The sequence below is a fragment of the Eptatretus burgeri genome, chromosome 12, assembly GCF_056783735.1.
Source record: "Eptatretus burgeri isolate ZD-2024b chromosome 12, Ebu_testis_v1, whole genome shotgun sequence".
NCBI classification, from domain to species: domain Eukaryota; kingdom Metazoa; phylum Chordata; class Myxini; order Myxiniformes; family Myxinidae; genus Eptatretus; species Eptatretus burgeri.
The window spans coordinates 6,131,828-6,152,458 of record NC_140972.1 but is presented as its reverse complement, the minus strand read 5'-3'; the positions used below and the strand labels follow the sequence as shown (position 1 = coordinate 6,152,458).

General features: G+C 35.9%; 1 protein-coding gene across 9 annotated transcripts in view; it reads right to left on the bottom strand.

Annotated features, from left to right (window-relative positions):
• LINGO1 (leucine rich repeat and Ig domain containing 1) overlaps positions 1-20,631 on the bottom strand; it is a 393,052-nt gene that overhangs the window by 145,601 nt on the left and 226,820 nt on the right. For 8 of the 9 annotated variants that reach the window (XM_085849327.1, XM_085849321.1, XM_085849323.1 and 5 more), the window contains one exon: positions 19,709-19,792. The exons of the other annotated variant lie outside the window; for it this stretch is intronic. In XM_085849327.1, the coding sequence (XP_085705453.1) occupies positions 19,709-19,792 (84 nt within the window). The remainder of the gene's footprint in view (positions 1-19,708; positions 19,793-20,631) is intronic. 9 annotated transcript variants of the gene reach the window in all.

Sequence of the window (20,631 nt, the reverse complement as noted above, 5' to 3'; positions counted from 1 at the left end):
TATTCTCATTTGTACTACACAAGAACCTTGATTTATGAAAGTTTTTTTTCCAGAAGCGGATTTACCCACAAGATTTATAATAATAGTTGTCATTTATATATGTAATTGTTTATAAAACAAAAAATATATCCCTTAATATCTCATCTTGTTTCACAATAATATATTTATATTTTTCAGTCGTGTGCTTCACGTAATCCTCAAATTTCTTTTTACTACATAATGTAGAACAATTATCTCTCCAAAAATTATTGATATCTATTGAATTTAACTTGAATAAAATAAAATAAAATAAAAGTATTAGCATTGTTTCTGATGGAACGACGAGGAAGTTGAAAGTACGATTGACTAAGATAAATACAATTACAAGAAGAATGTCTCCCTCTTGTGTAGTAGCTGTCCATTACCGTTTGGTTTCTCTCGTTAACACAATCATCAAAGATAACGAGGTTCTTTTTTGATTTATCCAAATCTTGGGGAGACGGTATATCATCCGTATTATCACTAAGAATACAAGTTATAGGATTTGATTTCTTTTTACATCTCTGTGTATCACAAAATAGTTGAATTATATCTTCAATGTTATAATCATTTAGGTTTTTTTGACGTTTAAATAAACCGATTATATCTTCTTTTTGAAGACCAGCATTAAAACCTTGTGAGAGTAGTTGATACTCTGGTTGAAAACTCGACTTTGTGAAAATTATTAAATTATCATAATCTAAAAAGTTGGGAGTGAGGAGTATCTTTAAAAGTAAGCAGGTTTTTCCACATCCACTTGAACCAACTATGAGACATCTTAATGAATTTGGGAGATTTTTATGATTGTTAAATTTTATCTTATTTTCCCAAATGGGTAAAAAATCATTCATTTATATATTTGGAAAACAGGTTATTTAATTTATTATTGGCTTTTTTAGAAACTCTATATTTTATCCTAAGTTCAGGTTTAATTTCAAGATAATCCATTATTTTATTTATACAATATCTTGTGTTGATATTTCCCTGAAAATTACATCCATGAATAATATATAACAACAATCCTTTGAACATTTCTCTTATACGTTCAGTTTCTTCCCTTGTAAGGAAAGGTGTGTTATCACCCTCATACTTTACATTCATTTCTCTAATCAATCTTGTAAAGTAATTCATTTTTGGTGTAAATCTAAAAGAATTATTTTCCTTTTTATATTTTTTACAATCATTAATTAGAAGATAATCACAGAATATACATTGTTTATAGGCTTTTGACTCTGTGTTTAATCCCCGTCTTTCACACGCAGGACAATTCTCAAATTTGTCATATGGAGAATCAGGAAAGTCTCGCATATTTATGAAGTAAAACTTTACTTAAACTGAAATTCATCTGTACTTTCAGTTGTATATTGACTCATATTTAATAATATTACCATCGATATCAATATACTTTTTTTCATTACCAGATTCAACGACAACATTTTTTATATTAAAGGTAATTTTAAAATGATCGTTAACTACTATTGAACGAAATGTCATTTCACCTGATATATTAACATCCTTTATTTCATCAGGATTTACATCTTTAGGGTTGTTGAAAAAAATACAAATTTCTCCTTGCATATTACAGATGGTCTTATCTTTTCTTTCTAAAGCTTCATCCATCAGGTTTTTGTTTTTTGATACTTTTTCTTGTTTCATTGCTTTTTCTAGTTTTGAATATATTACCAGAAGGAGAGGAGAAACTTTTGTTAGAGATACTTTAATTGATGTTCTACCAGGTACACTAAAAGCCCTTCCACTGAAGGAAATTGAAGAACTCATATTATTTACCATAATTGTTTTTATCCAATAGTTGTTATATTTATCTTTGTTCAATTTTACATCCTTGACATATTTCTCAGTATCTTTAACAAATGAAGAGATTGATTGAAACTTGTCTTTTGTGTCTTGAAACATTGTATTTATTAAGTGAAAAAGTTGGAGGATAAAATGGTTTTAAGCACAGATTCACCTGTAAAATAAACGAAATTTTCATCAAGAAAATTTTAGTTTAAGCAAAGATTTATTATATAAATATGGTGAATACAACATACTGCGATGTTTGTAATCACAAATATAAACATTATAGAAAACACCTCCGAACCAACAAACACACATTTAATCTATTTCATAAAATATCTCCTCTTGAGTTGGAAAGAAAACATTGTGATATCTGCTCAAAGGATGTTTTGAAGAGTAGTTATAATAGACATCTTCAATCACAAAAACACAAGAAAAATGAGTTTAAAGTAAAGGGAGACTATTATATTGAAAACACTGATGGGGCATTTAACGGGCATATAAAAATAAGGATTTTCAATTTGGAGAACCTGGTCCATCATCAATAGCTGAATCAATTGAAATAGTGAAACCTGATGTTGAAAAAGTTATTAAAAAGACATTAAAAGAAATGAAAACTTTAAAGTTTTATATGGGAGTGAAAATGAATATGAAAAGACAAGATGAAGAACAAACTCCTTATATGAGAACAGATCTTCATTTTATAACATCATTTCAAGATTTTTTGAATAGTGGGGTTTATGAAGAACTATCAAAACAAGAGGAGGATGTTGATAATACAGTGGTAGGAAGTGGATTCAATATTAAAAAAATCATCTTTTTAGATATACACATTCTAAAATCAAACCCTCTTAAAGCTTCTTCTTATATTGAATTACCAAATGAAATAAAACAAAAGAAGGCAGTTGTTAATATTAAGAACAATGATAATAAATGTTTTCTCTGGTCTGTTCTTGCTCACTTTCATCCACCAAAATGTAATTCAGAAAGAGTAAAACAATATATGAAATATGAGAATACCTTGGACATTAAAGATTTTAAATTCCCAATGCCACTAACAGATATTCCTAAATTTGAGAAAAAGAATAATCTTTCTATTAATGTATATGGATTAACGGATACAAACAAAGTTCAAATATTAAAAATTTCAAACAACGATAAAAATGAAGAAACACACATTGATCTTTTATATTTTAGTGTTGGAAATAATTCACATTACACATACATCAATAATTTATCAAGATTAATCTCTTCTCAGGTATTCAGAACAGCAAACAAAATATATCCTTGTAAGCGATGTCTTAATTCATTTCATACAAAAGAACGATTAGAACAACATTCAAAATATTGTAGTAATCATAAATCAGCTGTAATTACAATGCCTAAAACTGGTGAAAAGATTTCTTTTGAAGATTATAATAAATCTATCATGCACCCATTTGTGATATATGCTGATTTTGAATGTATCCTGAAAAAGATAAATACTGCTTCTCCTAATCCAAAAGAATCATATACAAATAAATATCAAAAACATATTCCTTGTGGTTTCTGTTATTATATCAAATCATCTGTTGGAGAAAAGTATAACAAACTTGAACATTATAGTGGAAAAAGCTTCACAAGAGTTTGTAAAACGATTAGAAAAGGATTGTATAAGACTCACTAAATTAATGAAAGAAACAAATGAACTGATGAAATTAACTAAAGAAGAAAAATTAGAATTTAGAAAGAACAATATCTGTCATATTTGTGAGGGGGAAATTAAGGAGTCTAAAATCAGGGATCATTGTCATCTTACTGGTAAATATAGAGGTCCCGCTCATTCCTGTTGTAATCTTAATTATAAATTACCTTCTTTTATTCCAGTCTTTCTTCACAACAGTGCCAACTATGATACACATCTATTTATAAATGAACTTTCAAAAACACCAGGGAATATTTCTGCCATAACAAACACAAGTCAAAAGTATATTTCATTTACAAAAATGATATTCACAAAACCTTTAACTCGTATTAGGTTTCTAGATTCTTACAAGTTTATGGGAACACCACTAGCCTACCTCGCATCAAATCTAAGCTCCACGGACTCTTTTCCAAATCTTAATTCATTCTTTCCAAAAGAGGAAATTCTCACAAAAGAGGAAATTCAGATTAAAGAGAGAATTCAAAGTAAAGAGGAAACTCTAATTAATGAGGAAATTAATGAAGAAATTCTAACTGAAGATGAAATTCTAATTATAAAGAAAATTCGAACAATGAATGAAATTCTAACTAAAGAGGAAATTCTGATTAAAGAAGGAATTCTCACGAGAGAGGAAATTCAAACAAGGAATGAAATTCAAAGTTAAGAGAAAATTCTTACAAGTAAGGGAATTTATCCTTATGATTATATGGATTCATTTATAAGATTTAAAGAAACACAACTTCCTTCAAAAGAAAGTTTCTATAATAACCTTTATGAAGAAGAGATAAGTGATAAGGAATATAAACACGCAAAAGAAATATGGAAAATATTTAAGATAAAGAACCTTGGAGAATATCATGATTCATATCTAAAAACAGATGTTTTATTGTTAGCTGATGTGTTTGAAGCTTTTAGATCACTCTGTCAGAATAAAAATTGTTATGGATTAGATCCTGCCCACTATTTCACAGCTCCTGGTTTAGCTTGGAGTGCAATGTTGAAAATGACAAAACAAGATATAGATTTAATCAGTGATGTTGATATGCTTTTGATGATTGAGAAGTCCAAGAGAGGTGGAATATCACAAGTATGTTCAAAAAGATATGCTAAAGCAAATAATAAATATCTTCCAAATTATGATAGTGAAAAAGATAGTAATTATTTGATGTATTTTGATGCTAATAATTTGTATGGATGGGCAATGTCTCAATCTCTGCCTTATTGTAAATTAGAGTGGGTGGAAGAAAAGGATTATGAAAAGGCTTTGATGAATATTGTTATTTCTTCTCAAGAGGAATTGAATGACTAAGAAGAAGGTTATTATTTTGAAGTTGATTTGAGGTACCCGAGTGATCTTCAAAATAAGCATAAAGACCTTCCTTTTGCATGTGAGAAAGAAACCCCAAAGAAAGAATGGTTCAGTGATTATCATGAAAGTTGATTTGAGGTACCCGAGTGATCTTCATAATAAGCATAAAGACCTTCCTTTTGCATGTGAGAAAGAAACCCCAAAGAAAGAATGGTTCAGTGATTATCATAAAAGTTTTAATATTAAAGGTAAATCAACAGAAAAGTTATTAACAACATTCTATGATAAAGAGGGATATGTTTTGCATCAGAGAAGCTTAAAACAGTTTTTGAGAGAAGGATTGAGAGTAGCTAAAATTCATAGAGTTTTAAAGTTTAAACAAATCCTTGGGTGAAAAAGTATATTCAATTCAATACAGATATGAGAGCAAATACAAAAGTATTTGCTTTTCTAAATTTTTATAAATTTTTATATATTTTTATAAATAAATGAATGAATAATGAATGGACTTTTATAAATAAATGAATAATGCTGTATTTGGAAAGACTATGGAAAATGTTAGAAACAGGCAAAACATTAGATTCGCAACATCTTGGAAAGAAGCTTCGAGATTGATAAATAAACCAAGTTTTGAGAGAGAAGAGGTTTTTTCAGAGAACTTTTCTGCAATTCATATGAAAAAGGAAAGTATTGTAATGGATAAACCAATTTATATTGGAACAGCAGTTCTTGATTTATCAAAGATATTGATGTATGATTATTTGTATAATGACTTAAAGAAAGAGTATGGTGAAAATGTTTCATTGTTGTATATGGACACTGATAGTTTTATCCTAGATATAAAAACTGATGATGTTTATAAAGATATGAAGAAGAATATTGGAGTATATGATTCAAGTAATTTCAGCAAGAAGAGTGAGTTATTTTCCAAAAAGAATGAAAAAGTTATTGGTAAGTTTAAGGATGAGTTGGGTGGAAAAGTAATGAGTGAGTTTATTGGATTGAGAGCAAAGGCATATGCTTATAAGTATGGTGATCAGATTGATAAGAGGTTAAAGGGAATAAAGAAATATGTAATAAAGAAATCAATAACTTTTAGAAATTATTATAATTGTTTGATGAATAAGAAAGAAGAATATAGGAAAATGAATACAATAAGAAGTTATAAACATAACATATATAGTGAAGAAGTAAATAAAAAGGCATTAGGAGCCTTTGATGATAAGAGATTTATCTTAGATAATGGAATAGATTGTGTTCCATATGGATATTGTATGATAGAGTGAATAGAATAGATTGTGTTTTAACGATGGGAAGATGGGTTAGGGTTTTTTAAGGGCTACCGCCACGTTTTTTTGCAATATATAAATGGTCAAACCAAGTATTAATCAAACTAAAGAGTGGAGAAAATCTCAGTCTTGGTATATAAATGGAAAACATAATGAATGTGAAAAATATCAAATAAGTCTTCTTGAAAAAATAACTAAAACAAAGGTAAATAAAACAAATAAGCGAATCAATTTAAAAAGTAGTTAGAGGATGTAAAGAAAAAAATGAATATCCTTGAATGGACTGAAAACTTTGATGGTTATCAATTGAACAATGAAAAAACAATTTACTATAATCTCAAAATGATATGTGGCTCAGGAGGTGGTCAAACAAGAGCATTAAGAGAAGTTTATCATTTCGTAATGGCACAAAAGGGGTATCTTAAAAAATATAAAGATTCAAATGTTTTGTTTTTCATTATTTTATCTGGGGATTATTGTGCAAAGAAAATTAAACTATTGAAGGAATTTGAGAATGAACAAATCTTTATAGGTTCAATGAGTGAGCTAAACAATATGCATCGGTTATTTGATAAAGAGTGTCCTGAGGCTTAGACGTTTTAGATATTTCTTTCGAATCACCTTTAACAAATCTTTATCTTATTGCATGGATTATTTGAAAAAAAAAAGTGTCCCCAGGTTAAAAGGGGAGACAAATAAATATACCTTGGGATAAAAAGGGGGTTTATTTTTAGGGAAAAAAAATATGAATCGCTGAAAATCCCCCATTCATTTACATGGGAAAAGTGAGCCAGAACCAGTATATTCACGCTACATATATATATATATATATATATATATATATATATATATATATATATATATATATATATGTATGTATATATATATATATATATATATATATATATATATATATATATATATATATATGTATATATATATATATATATATATATATATATATATATATATATATATATATATATATATGTATATATATATATATATATATATATATATATATATATATATATATATATATATATATATATATATATATATATATATATAGATTTATTATTTTTATTTTTAGATGGAAAGACCCACTCACATCTCACCTGTGAATGGAGGGAATATCCAATCAGCTTTCACAAATCAACTATCCCTAGGTGGCTGGGATTATATAAATAATTGATATTTGTGGAGGAACTCTGGGAAGGGTTCGAAACAGCATCGTGCTTACCTTGTGTGAAAATTCAAAATTGTCACCTTTTGTTTCCTTTAAGTCTGGAATTAAAATGCATTAAATCAGACTTTTTTTACTCTTATTTACATGTTGTCACCTCCAACTTCCAAGTTAATAAAATTAATTAATGAAATGCCACAAATTTCAGAAAATTCATGAAAAATACAAAAGTTGAAAATTTTCGTTTTCTTGCACCCTGTCCCTCCTGGAGTGTATTGTGACGTGTGGTGAGGCGTCACCCTCCCCCTTTTCCCCCCTTCCCCCCCACCTTCCTCATTCTCCCTCCTTTCCTTATTATCCCTCCATTCCTCATTTTCCCTCTCTTCCTCTTCCCTCCCTTCCTCAATCCCTCCCTTCCTCAATCCCTCCCCTCCTCTCTCACTCCTTTCCTCAATCCCTCCCTTCCTCTCTCCCTTCGTCTTTCTCCGCTCTTCCCCTCTTCCCCTCTCTCACCCCCACCTCCCCCTCTGTCTCTCCACTCTCCTCCATTTTTCTCTCCTCCTTCCTCACTCTTGGTATTCCCATCAGCAAAGCAATGGGTTGTCTTTACAAACTACTCCAAAGTGATAAAGCAAAAAAAAATTCAGATAAAATGTGAATAATTTAGATTAACAGATAAAATCAGATGATTCTCATTTATATAAGTTTTCAACCCCTTTGCCTGATTAACCATAAATCACTTCAGGAGAAAATTATTTGTTTGAAATATTACAAAATATGTGTTATAGGTTTCACCTCTATGTGATGAGTGGTTTAATAAAAAAAATTAAGCTTCTCCACTTATCACAGGAGTTTTAAGGTGCAACTCACTTGGTCAACAAACAAGGCAAACATGAAGACCGATGAGCTTTCCAAAGAGGTCAGACATAAAGTTGTGGAGAAGCACCGTTCAGGAGAGAGTTATAAGAAGATTTGAAGTTACTCATTATCCTTTTGAGTGCAGTGAAATCAATCAATAAGAAGTGGAAGATATATCATACCACCCAGACTCTACCCAGATCAGGTCGACCATCCAACCTCAGTGGCCGGGCAAACAGGAAACTGGTTTGGGATGTCACTTTAAATCTATCAATGACTTTGAAAGATCTACAAGGCTCTATATCTGAAATGGGGGTCAGTGTTCATCAATCAACAATATCCTCCTGTTCCCTTCATGAAGCTGGCCTCTATGGACAAGTGGCAAGAAAGAAGCCATTACTGAAAGACACATCTAAAAGCTCTTATGGAGTTTGTGAAAAAGCATCTTTATGATATTGCAGGCTTGTAGTGAAAAGTTTTGTGGTCAGACGAGACAAAAATTGAACTTTTTGGTCTAAATTAAAAGCTTAAAACTGCACATCACCCAGTCAACACCATCCCCACTGTCGAGCATGATGGTGGCAGCATCATGTTATGGGGTTGATTTTCATCAGAGTTGACTGGAAAGCTTATCAGGAAAGAAGGGACAATGGATGGTCCAAAGTACAGGAGAGTCCTTGATGAAAACCTGCTTGAGTTGGCCATGAATTTGAAACAAGTCAAAGTCCTGACTTCAACTCAACTGAACATTTTTGGTGAGACTTGAAGATTGCAGTCCATTGACGATCCCCATCGAACTTGGAGGAACTAGAGCAATTTTCACATGAGGAATGGGCAAAAGTTTCACCATCTCACTGTGCAAAGCTGGTAGAGATCTACCCAGAAATACTCGTGGCAGTCAAAAAGGTTCTTCCAGCAAGTACTGACCAAAGGGGCTGAGTACTTTTTCAATCAGTGAATTTTGATTTGTACATGTTTTTTACAGGTATTCCTGACATGTAACCTCCTTCAACTATAATCCTGGGGTCCTGAGTTCAAATCCCGCTCAGCAGTTGAATTAATACCAGGTGGGGTTAGTTAATACTCTGCACAGAGTATGGTCCCAATCTCCCCTCCTCCTCAACTGTGTGTTGAGTTTGATCTCTTCAGTTATGAATAAAAAAGTTAATTTGGAAAAATTGTTTCCACATTATTCATAATTCATCTAATTGTGGAATCATTGGTTGGGGGTGAATATTTTTGTCGCCACTGTATGTATGTGCTACTTGGGAATGTCTACAGCTGTAGAGGAACCTGGGTAGGTTTTGAAACAGGAAAGGGCTCACTTTATGTAGCTCCTCTTGGTTGCTTTCTGCAGTTTTCTTTGGCTGGAAAATTATAAAGATCATAGCCACCTGGGTAAAATTGATTAGGTGAGAGCTGATTGATTGTTCCTTCCAATTATGGGTATGAGATGTGATTGGTCTAGATATATATCAGTTAAGGACAGTGAGCCAGAGATGCGTCTGTGGATCGATTCTCAAGGGAGGAGCTGGCATTGCTAAAAATAAAAAAAATAAAAAATTGGCTGACTGACGTGCATATCATATTGTAGCGGCTGACACGCTCTCTCTATCGAGTGCAGCCTGTGGCTGCTGATTGCATCATTGGTTGGGACACGGCTATGCCGCTGATGCAGTGTCCCCCTTACCAGTTCACTGGTGCTCATTTTGCTGACCTCGGAAGGATGACAGGCTGAGTCAACCTCCTGGTGTATTTTTAATTCAGCGGCCAACAGGGATTGAACTCAGGACCCTAGGATCCCAAGCCACCACCCTTACCACTAAGCCAACACCAGGCTTAGGCTGACACACTGCAGTGGGTAGTTCTGTTTCTCACAAGACTGTAGCTTAAGCCGGAAGTGTACTTTTTAACTTTTAAATCTTATTTTCTGGCTGAAAAAAACCACTCCTCATAAACTGTGTAATGGATACCCGATAAGGGTGCATTTGCGGCAGGCACCCCATCTTGATCACAACTCTTGCTGCAATCGGTAATGAGACGATGGTTCCCAATCACCATTCCAGTGAAGATTTACTATGACATTTTTCAACGCACACACTGACATATACATTCATATACGTACATCCACACTTTGTCTTTCTCTTGCCTCGTCATTTTAAAATTGGTGGAGTAGAGTTTGGTACTCATTGATGTTTGCCTGTGCATTTTCTACTGAATGATGGATAATCCTAACTGCATTAATCTAATGTCGTCAATTATAAATTTGCCTATAAAGTGAAACGCAAGACCAAGAAGGAACCCGAAGAAGTAAAGAGCAAAGGTGGAGTCGTCAGGAGGAACCTGGATAGGGTTCGGGTTTCAGCTGCTACTCCACTACCCTCAAACTTAGAACCCTTTTGATGACAGTGCCAGCCCACCCCCTTAGGAATTTCTGAAGTAGGCTGACTAATACTGTGAGTAGCAGTGCATCAACAAACACTTTATTTAGCAGTGGGTGGCTCTGTATCTTTCACAGACTACAACTAAAAGTGGAACTTTCATTTCAACTGCATTATCTCAATTTCTGGCTGCATTTCAATTTCCTGCCCAATTCTCAACCTGCTGCACAAAGATGGCATAAACCCAAATTTCCAGCACCTGCACTGGAGCGACCTCACACGTAATGCTAAACACTGAGTTATGAACTTGTAGAACACACAGACAGCAACAATGGTATGAATGGGCTCAGTTTTACAGTCACGCTGAAAATAGTGCCTGTCAAGTTGATCACGATGACATGAGTGTAAGAGATTTACGATTCCTAAAATGTACCATATGGCAAGATGATGCTTTTGGTCCATACGTTTGGCTCAGATGTAATGCAGACTAGTTACATTGTGTCTTTTTTTTTCTCCCGACACCCCCCCCCCTTTCATTCCCATCCCATCCATTTCCCCCTTCTCCATCCTTTTCTCCCACATGCACCCCAAGCACTAGAATTTCGACAGTGCGTGCCGTAAAGTTCAAGCAAAAATCAAGGTGTGCTCGTACTCCGTGCAACAGTCACCGTCGGTGACTCACCGAAGGCTATGCCACCATTTTCTAATGGAAATCATTGTTGCAGGTGAGGTGCTACTGATCATCTGGGAAATAAATGTAAATGCATCAGGACCAGAGGTGCTGTTATCAAGAAGGCCATCTTGTAAAAATGTGTTTTCAGAAAAACAGGGTAAAAAAAACCTGTTTCAAACACACACACGCTTATGCAACATAAGTAATAAAATATATGTTTCTTAATTCCAACAACAAATGATTTTCATTCGGCAAGTAATCTGTGCGATTCCAAAACCAGTCCATCTTGTACATGTGTGAAGCCGTAACTGTAAGAGCAGCAGAAAAACCTTTCGCACATGAACACTCTAACGGCCCGTATACATCACGCTGATTGGAGCAAAATGCGTGAAGGCTGCAGCTTGCATTTGTGGAAAGCAATCCATTGCAGTTGCAATGTATGCATAAATAAGAGTCAGTGAGTGCATGGATCATATAAATCATCTCGTAAGCATGCAGCTGGTGACCTTTTCCTGAAGTGCATGTACCTTCACCGGCACAGCTACTTAGCCTACGTGGAGAGCGAAACGTAAGCCAAGCGAACAGCAAACCTTTCCACATGCCGTTGCTCTGATTTAGCAACTGCACAATGTTAATAAACATGCATGTTGTGCATGCAAATCTAAAATCATACCAAGGCATTATTCTTTTACTCCAATGAAGGGTTAAAGCCCGAAACGTCCATTTCTTCCTTCCTCCTGTGGTTAGCACACCTCTGATTCCATCCATTATTATACCTGTCCGCGACCCAGATTGGCACGAGCCTTCATCAATAAAAAAACAAATTCTTCATTCGAAAACAAACCCAATGTATTTATGCAAACACTGAAAAGGTTTATCTGTTTGTCTGTTCTTTGCTGGCATTCTTTATTTGACGGTACAACTCACCTATCTAAGGTAGATGCTTTGATCGGTACGTTTGTGATGAAAATGTTATTCCTACGCTCTTTAGATATCCACAAAATGATTTGTTGCCAAGTCTCGTGTTTGTTTACCTGCTTCGGTGGTTTTGTCAAAACATTAGGACTGTCTCGTCCCGGTGGTTAAAAGATTACCTGCGATTTCATCGCCACCACCTTTTGACAAAATGGACAAGTCAAACAATAAATCAGAATCGTAATTTACGTGAAACGAACCGTTTTTGCAATATTTATACACGTGTTGGATACCCAGCTTGCGATGGAAATTGAATTGATAATTACATTTTAACCCGCTTTCATGTCGTGAATGTGTACGGAAGCATTCGTGCCTCGACATCCATCCAGGAATATTTTATGTGACAAATGTACAGCGGTGGTTCGATTGAAAGGTCAGTCCCTACCCTCTTGTTCATGCACATGGGTGTATGAAATGTACTGACATCTAATTAGTGGAACTTTCATGATGGATGAGCGTTGTCAGATGGATGAATATTGTTGTTGAGAGGATGGTGGTCAGGATATTAAATCATTGTAGTCATGAACTCCAAACAGGTTGATAGTTATGGATTTTTTTTTTTTTGATCGCTTGAATTATGCAACGGTTTCATCATTTGAATCCTTGGAGTTTATAATGTATGAAATGAAATGCAATTTATCCTGATCCAGAAACCACCAATTTACAACCCAGAAGTTAAAAACGGCTTTATCGACACTTCATGAATTAATAGCAGGGATATATATATATATATATATATATATATATATATATATATATATATATATATATATATATATATATATATATATATATATATTTTTTTTTTTTTTCAGTAGACTAGGCGTAAGTCGTCACCATCGGGACCGAGAAAAAAGTGACGACTTAGAAATGTGACGACTTAAGCGTATGCGAACATTCATGATGACTGTGGGGTGAAGGATGAAGTCGCGCGTGGCCTGGACACATATGTGTGAGAGCTGGCTATTGTACCAAAAGGAAAACACAATCTTTGGCGCATAGGTGGGGGTTCATTGGTGAGTTGGAAAGTGATCAAGCAAAGATGGAATTCATGAATCAGTTTATCAAAAGTAAAGATAATGAACAACTGTAAGACAACAACTTCGCCTGCTTATCACCATGATGGGATTGACCAACGAACCCCAGAGACTTTTCTGGCAGCATCTGCCAGAAAAGCCCAATCTGATCGGCATTGTACACGTCCCGAGGCTGATACCTTTCCAAGATGTCTTTCAATTTGCCATCCTTCCAGTCGTGCACCACTGCCGAATCCACGCTGCCTGATTCGCCACACTTCTTGACCTTGCCGATTCCCCACCTCACTTTGAATATGTCTATCCAGTGCATCGGCAAGGTCTCGGCATCATCATGCCTGAGGTCCGCAGCGAATTTACGTGCCTTCAGCAGCAACATTTCACCGTCCAACCGAATATTTGGCTGAGCCGACATTTGCCGAAACCAGATGATGAGCGCGTCATCGACATCTTAAAAGGACACACATTTCACGCATTTCACACTTACCACCGGCCTCGCGATCTTCTCCACTTGACCAAACATCGTGCCCTTATTCTTCAAGATATCGTTCAATGTCTGCCGTTTGATGTCCAACTTCTCAGCTATGGCTGTTTTCTTCATCAGTGGGTTTGCCTCGCAAAACTGGATAATGTCGTATTTTTCTTGGTAGGTTTTAGTTGTAAGCTTACACTTAGTCGCCATTGTCCTGCCTGCAGTGCAATCAACGTGTGTACGCAGTTATAAATAGCCTATCACTGGCGGTGTAAACCAATGAGCGAGCATCACGATTCCATGAAATCGGGCTTCTCACGAGGCAGCAGTTCCGTGTGACGAGTTAGGAGTGGTAATTTACTTGAGTTTCCATTACGTGGGAACGGACAACATCTGACGACTCAGACGAAGTGACGACTTAGAGATGACGACTTACAGAGGGATGACCCTTTATTCATAGGGACTTAACATGAGATAAATTCGGGACTTTTTGACGCTACCGACTTAGGCGAAGTGACGAGTTACACGCTGCCGACTTGCGCCTCGTCTACTGTGTATGTATGTGTATATATATATATATATATATATATATATATATATATATATATATATATATATATATATATATATATATATATATATATATATATATATATATATATATATATATATATATATATATGTATATATATATATATATATATATATATATATATATATATATATATATATATATATATATATATATATATATATATATATATATATATATATATATATATATATATATATATATATATATATATATGTATATATATATATATATATATATATATATATATGTATATATAATATATATATATATATATATATATATATATATATATATATATATATATATATATATATATATATATATATATATATACCCGCATTGTTTGGTGCTGTTCTAATCCTGTTGACAGCTTGAAGAAATCAATTTTTTTTTTGTGAGGGCCGCAAACACTTCCTTACACCCGCTAAGGAATGGGATCGGGGATCATTCAATATTACCTTCCACAGAGCTACAAAGGCTGAGGCATGACGGAGCGATTAAAAGCTAAATAAATAAATAATAATCCAGCGGTTTTTTGCAAAATCTTCAAATAAAATAAAAATTGGCCTAAACACTCTTCTTCACTCACTGATGAACCTCTGAAAGTTTGACAAAGATCCGTTCAGCCATCTGAGAAAAATGGTGACACAGACACACAAACACAGACAAACATCTCTGCTATCGTTTTAAACAAAAAATCTTCTTCCTCAATTTGCAATTTTAGCTTTCACAGTGTTAAAGGGCATCCTCTTATTATGTATGCAGGAAGGGGGAATAGTTGTGTCCACTGTGTACTCAAGTCGGCACGGGGAACCTCGGGACACTGCTGCGGCATGTTTTTTTTGATCAAGTACACAAACAGGCACGAATAACTAATTTAACGTGTTAAATAAGGCGGTGTAAAATATGGTGCATCAGCGGCGGCAAACTTCCAAATGAATGCTTCCTCTTTTTCTTTTTCTTTTTTTTTCACAGCCTTTAAAACTTTATTTTTTCAATTGAATTATATATTTGAACACGAACACAAATCATCTTGTTTGCACTTCCACAGACCTTAAGTTTTGCATTACTTGGGCAAAATTTGACACTGTCTCTGAAGTGATACGTGTTAAGGCAAATAAAATAGGAACACACAAAGGCAGACAAAGTCAACGAGTGAGTTTACTTCCGAGCCCTGGAGTTAGGGATAGGGTTAGGGTCCGCCCTAACAGTCCGCCCACAGACCCCTCCATCCAACTGTGTATCAAGGCACATAACGACCGCATTCAAGTAGTTCTTTGGTGTCACACCCTTTTGAAGATAAACATCCATATTCCCCAACTTTGCAACAGAAAACTATTTAAACTATTTTCTCAGAATTTCTCCTGCAAACACGTCATCAACAACTAAAGTTCAAAACTTACAGAGAAAAATTCAGTGATTAAAACTGCAAACAGACACATTGTCGCCTAAGTTAACATTTCCTTGAGCAAATGAACATATTGTCGCTGTTCTCCATTGCTATGACATTGCTCCTTACTTTGGGGAAGAAAACTAAAACTTATTCCTCAGTTGGTATTTCTTGCCGGTTTATGGCTGATCGACCGATCTGGTGGTGTACTTTGTCCCTCTGGGCCCATACTGGTCTGTGTTGGTGTGAGTCTGTGAATTTTACAATTGTGAATTTTACCTTTTCAAGACATTTTCGGCTTGCACTTTCACGTGGTCTCGTCATTGCCTCCGGAAGTTGACGTATCTGCAGATTTAATGCACTTCGGGGGGGGGGGGGGGGAAGGTGGATCTTTGTATTGGATACACGTCGGCTATGTAGTACTGGCTTGTGCATTGGGTGCAGTGCGAGTGATACTTTGGCAAGACAATTCATGTCGGTTTTGCCATAGTGTGGTCCCATTCGGTGCCAGGACTTAATCGGACCTTGACTCTTCTCGAACCCTGGTTACTTCACCTGGAAACCAGGTTTTGTTTGAGTGATCGAGAATTCTGACCTTTTGTCGAACATACAAAGGTGGAAGGTTTGGACCAGCATGTTCATCATGAGTATGCTTCATTTTGTCTTCCCCTTTCCTCTATGCCTGGTGTTGGCTTAATGGTTTGGCTGGCGAGCTTTGGATCCTTGGGTCCTGAGTTCAAATCCCGCTCAGCTGTTGAATTAATACCAGGTGGGGTTCACTCGGCCTGTCATCCTTCCGAGGTCGGCAAAAAGAGTGCCAGCATGCTGGTATACTGTGTCGGAGTGGCGACCCGTCCAGGAATGTGCCCAATAGCTAAGGAGACTGCTTCAGCAGCACCAACGCTCTGCACAGAGTATGGTCCCAATCTCCTCTCTTCCTTTCCTCCAGTCGTCTGAAAGTTTCTGCAGGTCTCTGCAGTATGTCATATATGTTGTTACAAGGTAGGGTGATGCGGACTGGTCTACCGAACAAGATTTTGGCTGGCGCAAGTCAGTTTGTGTCAATTGGTGTAGCTCGCAAATTGAGCATAGCTGTGTGGAAATCTTGACCTGACTCGCAGCATTTTTTTCAACAACGACTTGACAATCCAGACCATTTGTTCTGCTAATCCATTGGAGTGAGGATGTCAGGGTGAGGAAGTTGTATGCTTGACGGACCAGTTGGCACACACATTATTGTATGCTTTTCCAATGAATTGGGGCCCATTGTTAGATACGGTCTCTACAGGTGCTCCTTGAAGACTGAATGTTGACGCTGTGATTTGTATGACTGATGTGCTTCAGATGCTGGTTAACTTGTGAATGACCAGATACCTGGACTGGTAGTCTACATTGATGAGGAAGTCTTCGCCATTCACCTCAATCAGATCAGTTCCCAGCTGAGTCCAAAAGGGTAATGGGTATTTTGTGAGGCTCAAGTGGTTATTTCCTGCTGTTGAGTCTGGCTTTCTTGGCATATTTCCAACAAACTTAGCAATGTCCTTGATTTTGGCCAGTGCACAGAGTTATGAGCTAGATGTCTGGTCTTCACCACTCCGAGGCGTCTCGGGTGAAGATGGTTGAGTATGTCAGCATGCATCTAATCAGGTATGAGGACTTGTCTTCCCTTGAAGATGGCATCATGAGAAATTTTGAATTAGTCTCTGTATGGCCAATATGGTTGCAAGTCTCGTGGGTGTATCTTTATGGGTTCCACACATCCAGCATAGATTACTTGTCATATTGCTTTCAGAACAGGGTTGTGTGATGTCTCTTACTGAAGTGCACCTTGCTTGTTACACCCAAAATGCACTTTGTTTCACAGAACAGGGTTGCGTGATGTCTCCTTCTGCAGTGCACCTTGCTTGTTACACCCAAAACGCACTTTGTCTCTGCTCTGGGTATCTGGGCCATCCTTGAGGGTTATGTCGTCAATTTATGCAATGGATGTTATTTTGTTCTTTTCAATTCACTTGTATTCATATTATTTTGGTTTTCTTATTTGCACTCTAATTGTTTTCTGTCATTTATTTTTGTTTAACCAATGACATTCTTGTTTAACAAAGGACACCACCGTTGCTGGTGAACCTACAGCCACGTGACTTCTAATTCTCACCCAAGGTACCACTTTGTGGAGGAACCAGACATATAACAGTTTAGCTCACCACAACAATCAATGGGAATAGCTGCAGTGGATCCACTGACACATTTTGAGGTACTGAGCTTAATTGGTTGAAACGTCAAATATTTGAGCTCATTCGATGGCCCTCCCAGGCAGCACTTGTGTAAGTGTTCTCTTTCTTATATTATCTATGAAACTATATCTATTTTTGTATTTTGTCAAGTTTAAAATGAAGGAACAAGGTGTTTAGATCTTGGGCTGATTGGAAGAAGTGCCACTTTATGATGGGTAAAGTAGATTGGAAATTCAAGTCATGGTAGAAGTAGATTTGAGAGTAATCGATATAAAAGCAAGCTAACATAAATTTACACTGGGGTGTTACCATCGTGAATTGTTTTTCAAGGTTTTTGTGGCTTTCCCTGATGTATGAGGTAGCTCTGTGCAGGGGTACAGACCATTGAGGGAAAGATTAATAGAATACTGAGAAGATGGCTCCATGTGTCTCCCTCGCTCACAAAAGTAGCCTTATCAGGTAAAATCGCACTCGTTTTTCTCCCTATGACAGCACATCAAAGGCATATCAGGTTCTTAAAGTAAGGCTTTCTTGCTTGTTAAACAACTCGACTGACTGTTTGTTTGTAAAAGTGATTCAGGTAAGAGCTGGTAAGAACTGGTAAGAAATGAAATTCAAAGAAACACAGTAGTTATTCGTGTTGGTGGAAATAGGGAGGCAATGCCTTGGTTCGTCAAGAGAATACAAATGTTTTAGTCTACTGCAGAAGGAATGAAAAAGTGGGTTTGATTTAAGGTGAGGTGAGAAGAGAGAAAGAGCACAAAATATTTCCTTCGAGGTTGATGGGTGCATTGGGACCATATTGTTGGGAGAAAAGTGTCTTGAACCAATAAGTGGAAAGGTGAGGCGGTATAGACGGTCTCTTTTCATTAAACTACTTTTGGTGTTCTTCCAACACCAGTGAATCTTTCTTAGTACAAACTAAAATAAATAATTTATTGTGTTGTCTACTAAATGGATTGTGCGTGCGTGTGTGTCGTGTTTTTGTGGAGTTCTACTGGAGATTTCTGATGTGAAATATGATGCACTGAAATGATCGTCATGATCTGAGTTGATGAGGCTAATTAACTCCAAAGAATCTGGAAGAATTCCTATGTTTTAAGCGCACGCCATGTTACGGAGTATACAGCAGCTTTATAGGTCCTTCCACGGCATGGCATTCTAAGTAAAAATGAATAACAAAAAGAATGATAACATTGTAACAAAGCATATATCAATACTAATAACATTAGCAATAATAATAATAATAATAATAATAATAATAATAATAATTATCATTTGGCAATAATAATAAACGTAAAATCCCCACCCTGACCCAAACACATCTAAGCTCGGTGACAAGGCAAGCTAAAGCTCGAGCAGTAGAGCAGGCAGGTATGCTACAAGGCCATGAAGACCAATGAAAATTTGATCCAATAGACGAACTGGCTCGCTAGTATAGTGAAAGAGGAACAATGTACCATGTGTTGTGCAACTGTTCTGTAGCTTTGGTGTGAGGTCGGTACACAATTTGTCAAAAAGGGGGGGGGCTTGGTGTTCAGCATTCGTGTGTGTGTGTGTGTGTGTGTGTGTGTGTGTGTGTGTGTGTGTGTGTGTGTGTGTGTGTGTGTGTGTGTGTGTGTGTGTGTGTGTGTGTGTGTGTGTGTGTGTGTGTGTGTGTGTGTGTGTGTGTGTGTGTGTGTGTGTGTGTGTGTGTGTGGTGACAAAGCAAGAAAGTATGTGTTCACATCTGTAGAGGATTTGTTTTGTTGATGAGCATTAAAAGCGGGCAAATTAAGTCAACAATAAGTACATTCGAGAACATAATTAATACCTGGAAAGTTGAAGGTACAAGCAGATTTGGAGTCCAGTATGGTTTTTCCCACCAGAAGTAGTTGCTATCAAACTGAGGCCTGATCTGCAAATAAGAGTAACACCTCACTCTCAAAAAGGATCATTAGGTCAAGAGAACTATATCTAAGAAATATGGGAAAGATATGGAACCCATGAGAGAACCTCTGCAGAATGTGAACATCAATTCCAGAGAACTTTAAGCAGTTTAGGTTTTGGATGTACTTTTGTTCTACAATAAATCATAAGATTCCTGGGGGATGTTGATCTTTTAGGGGTGGATTTACAAAGGTCATTTAAAGACCCGGCAGCAACCTCATCTCGGGCAATGAATTTGGTTTGGGAAAATGCAAACGAGTATTGTTAATGGGACTTTCTCTCTCAATATATCTTGAAGTCAATTTGCAAATCATCGTTAGTTGTATTACCATGTGTGTGATGAAATGTACATCATCATCATCATTATTATTGGTCCCTTTCCAGTTTCTCTGCAGGACCCCGACAAAAGGTTTGCTGTCCGTCCGTCAATCTCTCCCACCTGTGTTTTTTCAGATCCCCCCCCCCATACCCTTTAACATATTGAAGTGAAGCTTGGTACATGGTTTTATTATGATAAGTTACAAAACAAGTTCGAGTTTCAGGGAGTTTCATAAATTTTTCAGTTATGCCCTTTTTGAACTTGGAAAATATCACATGTTGAATATGCAGTATCTACATACATTGGTTATTGTTCAGCTGACCTGACTCTACGCCATTGATTTACACCCATTACCTAGACAGCTGACCTGACTCCACCCCAATTAAATATTGGCCTCATGAAATTGGAATGATCCCAAGTTTTCACTACAATCTATTTATTATACAGGCACATAAGCCGTACACATGTTCCTGCTTCATCGGGTTATT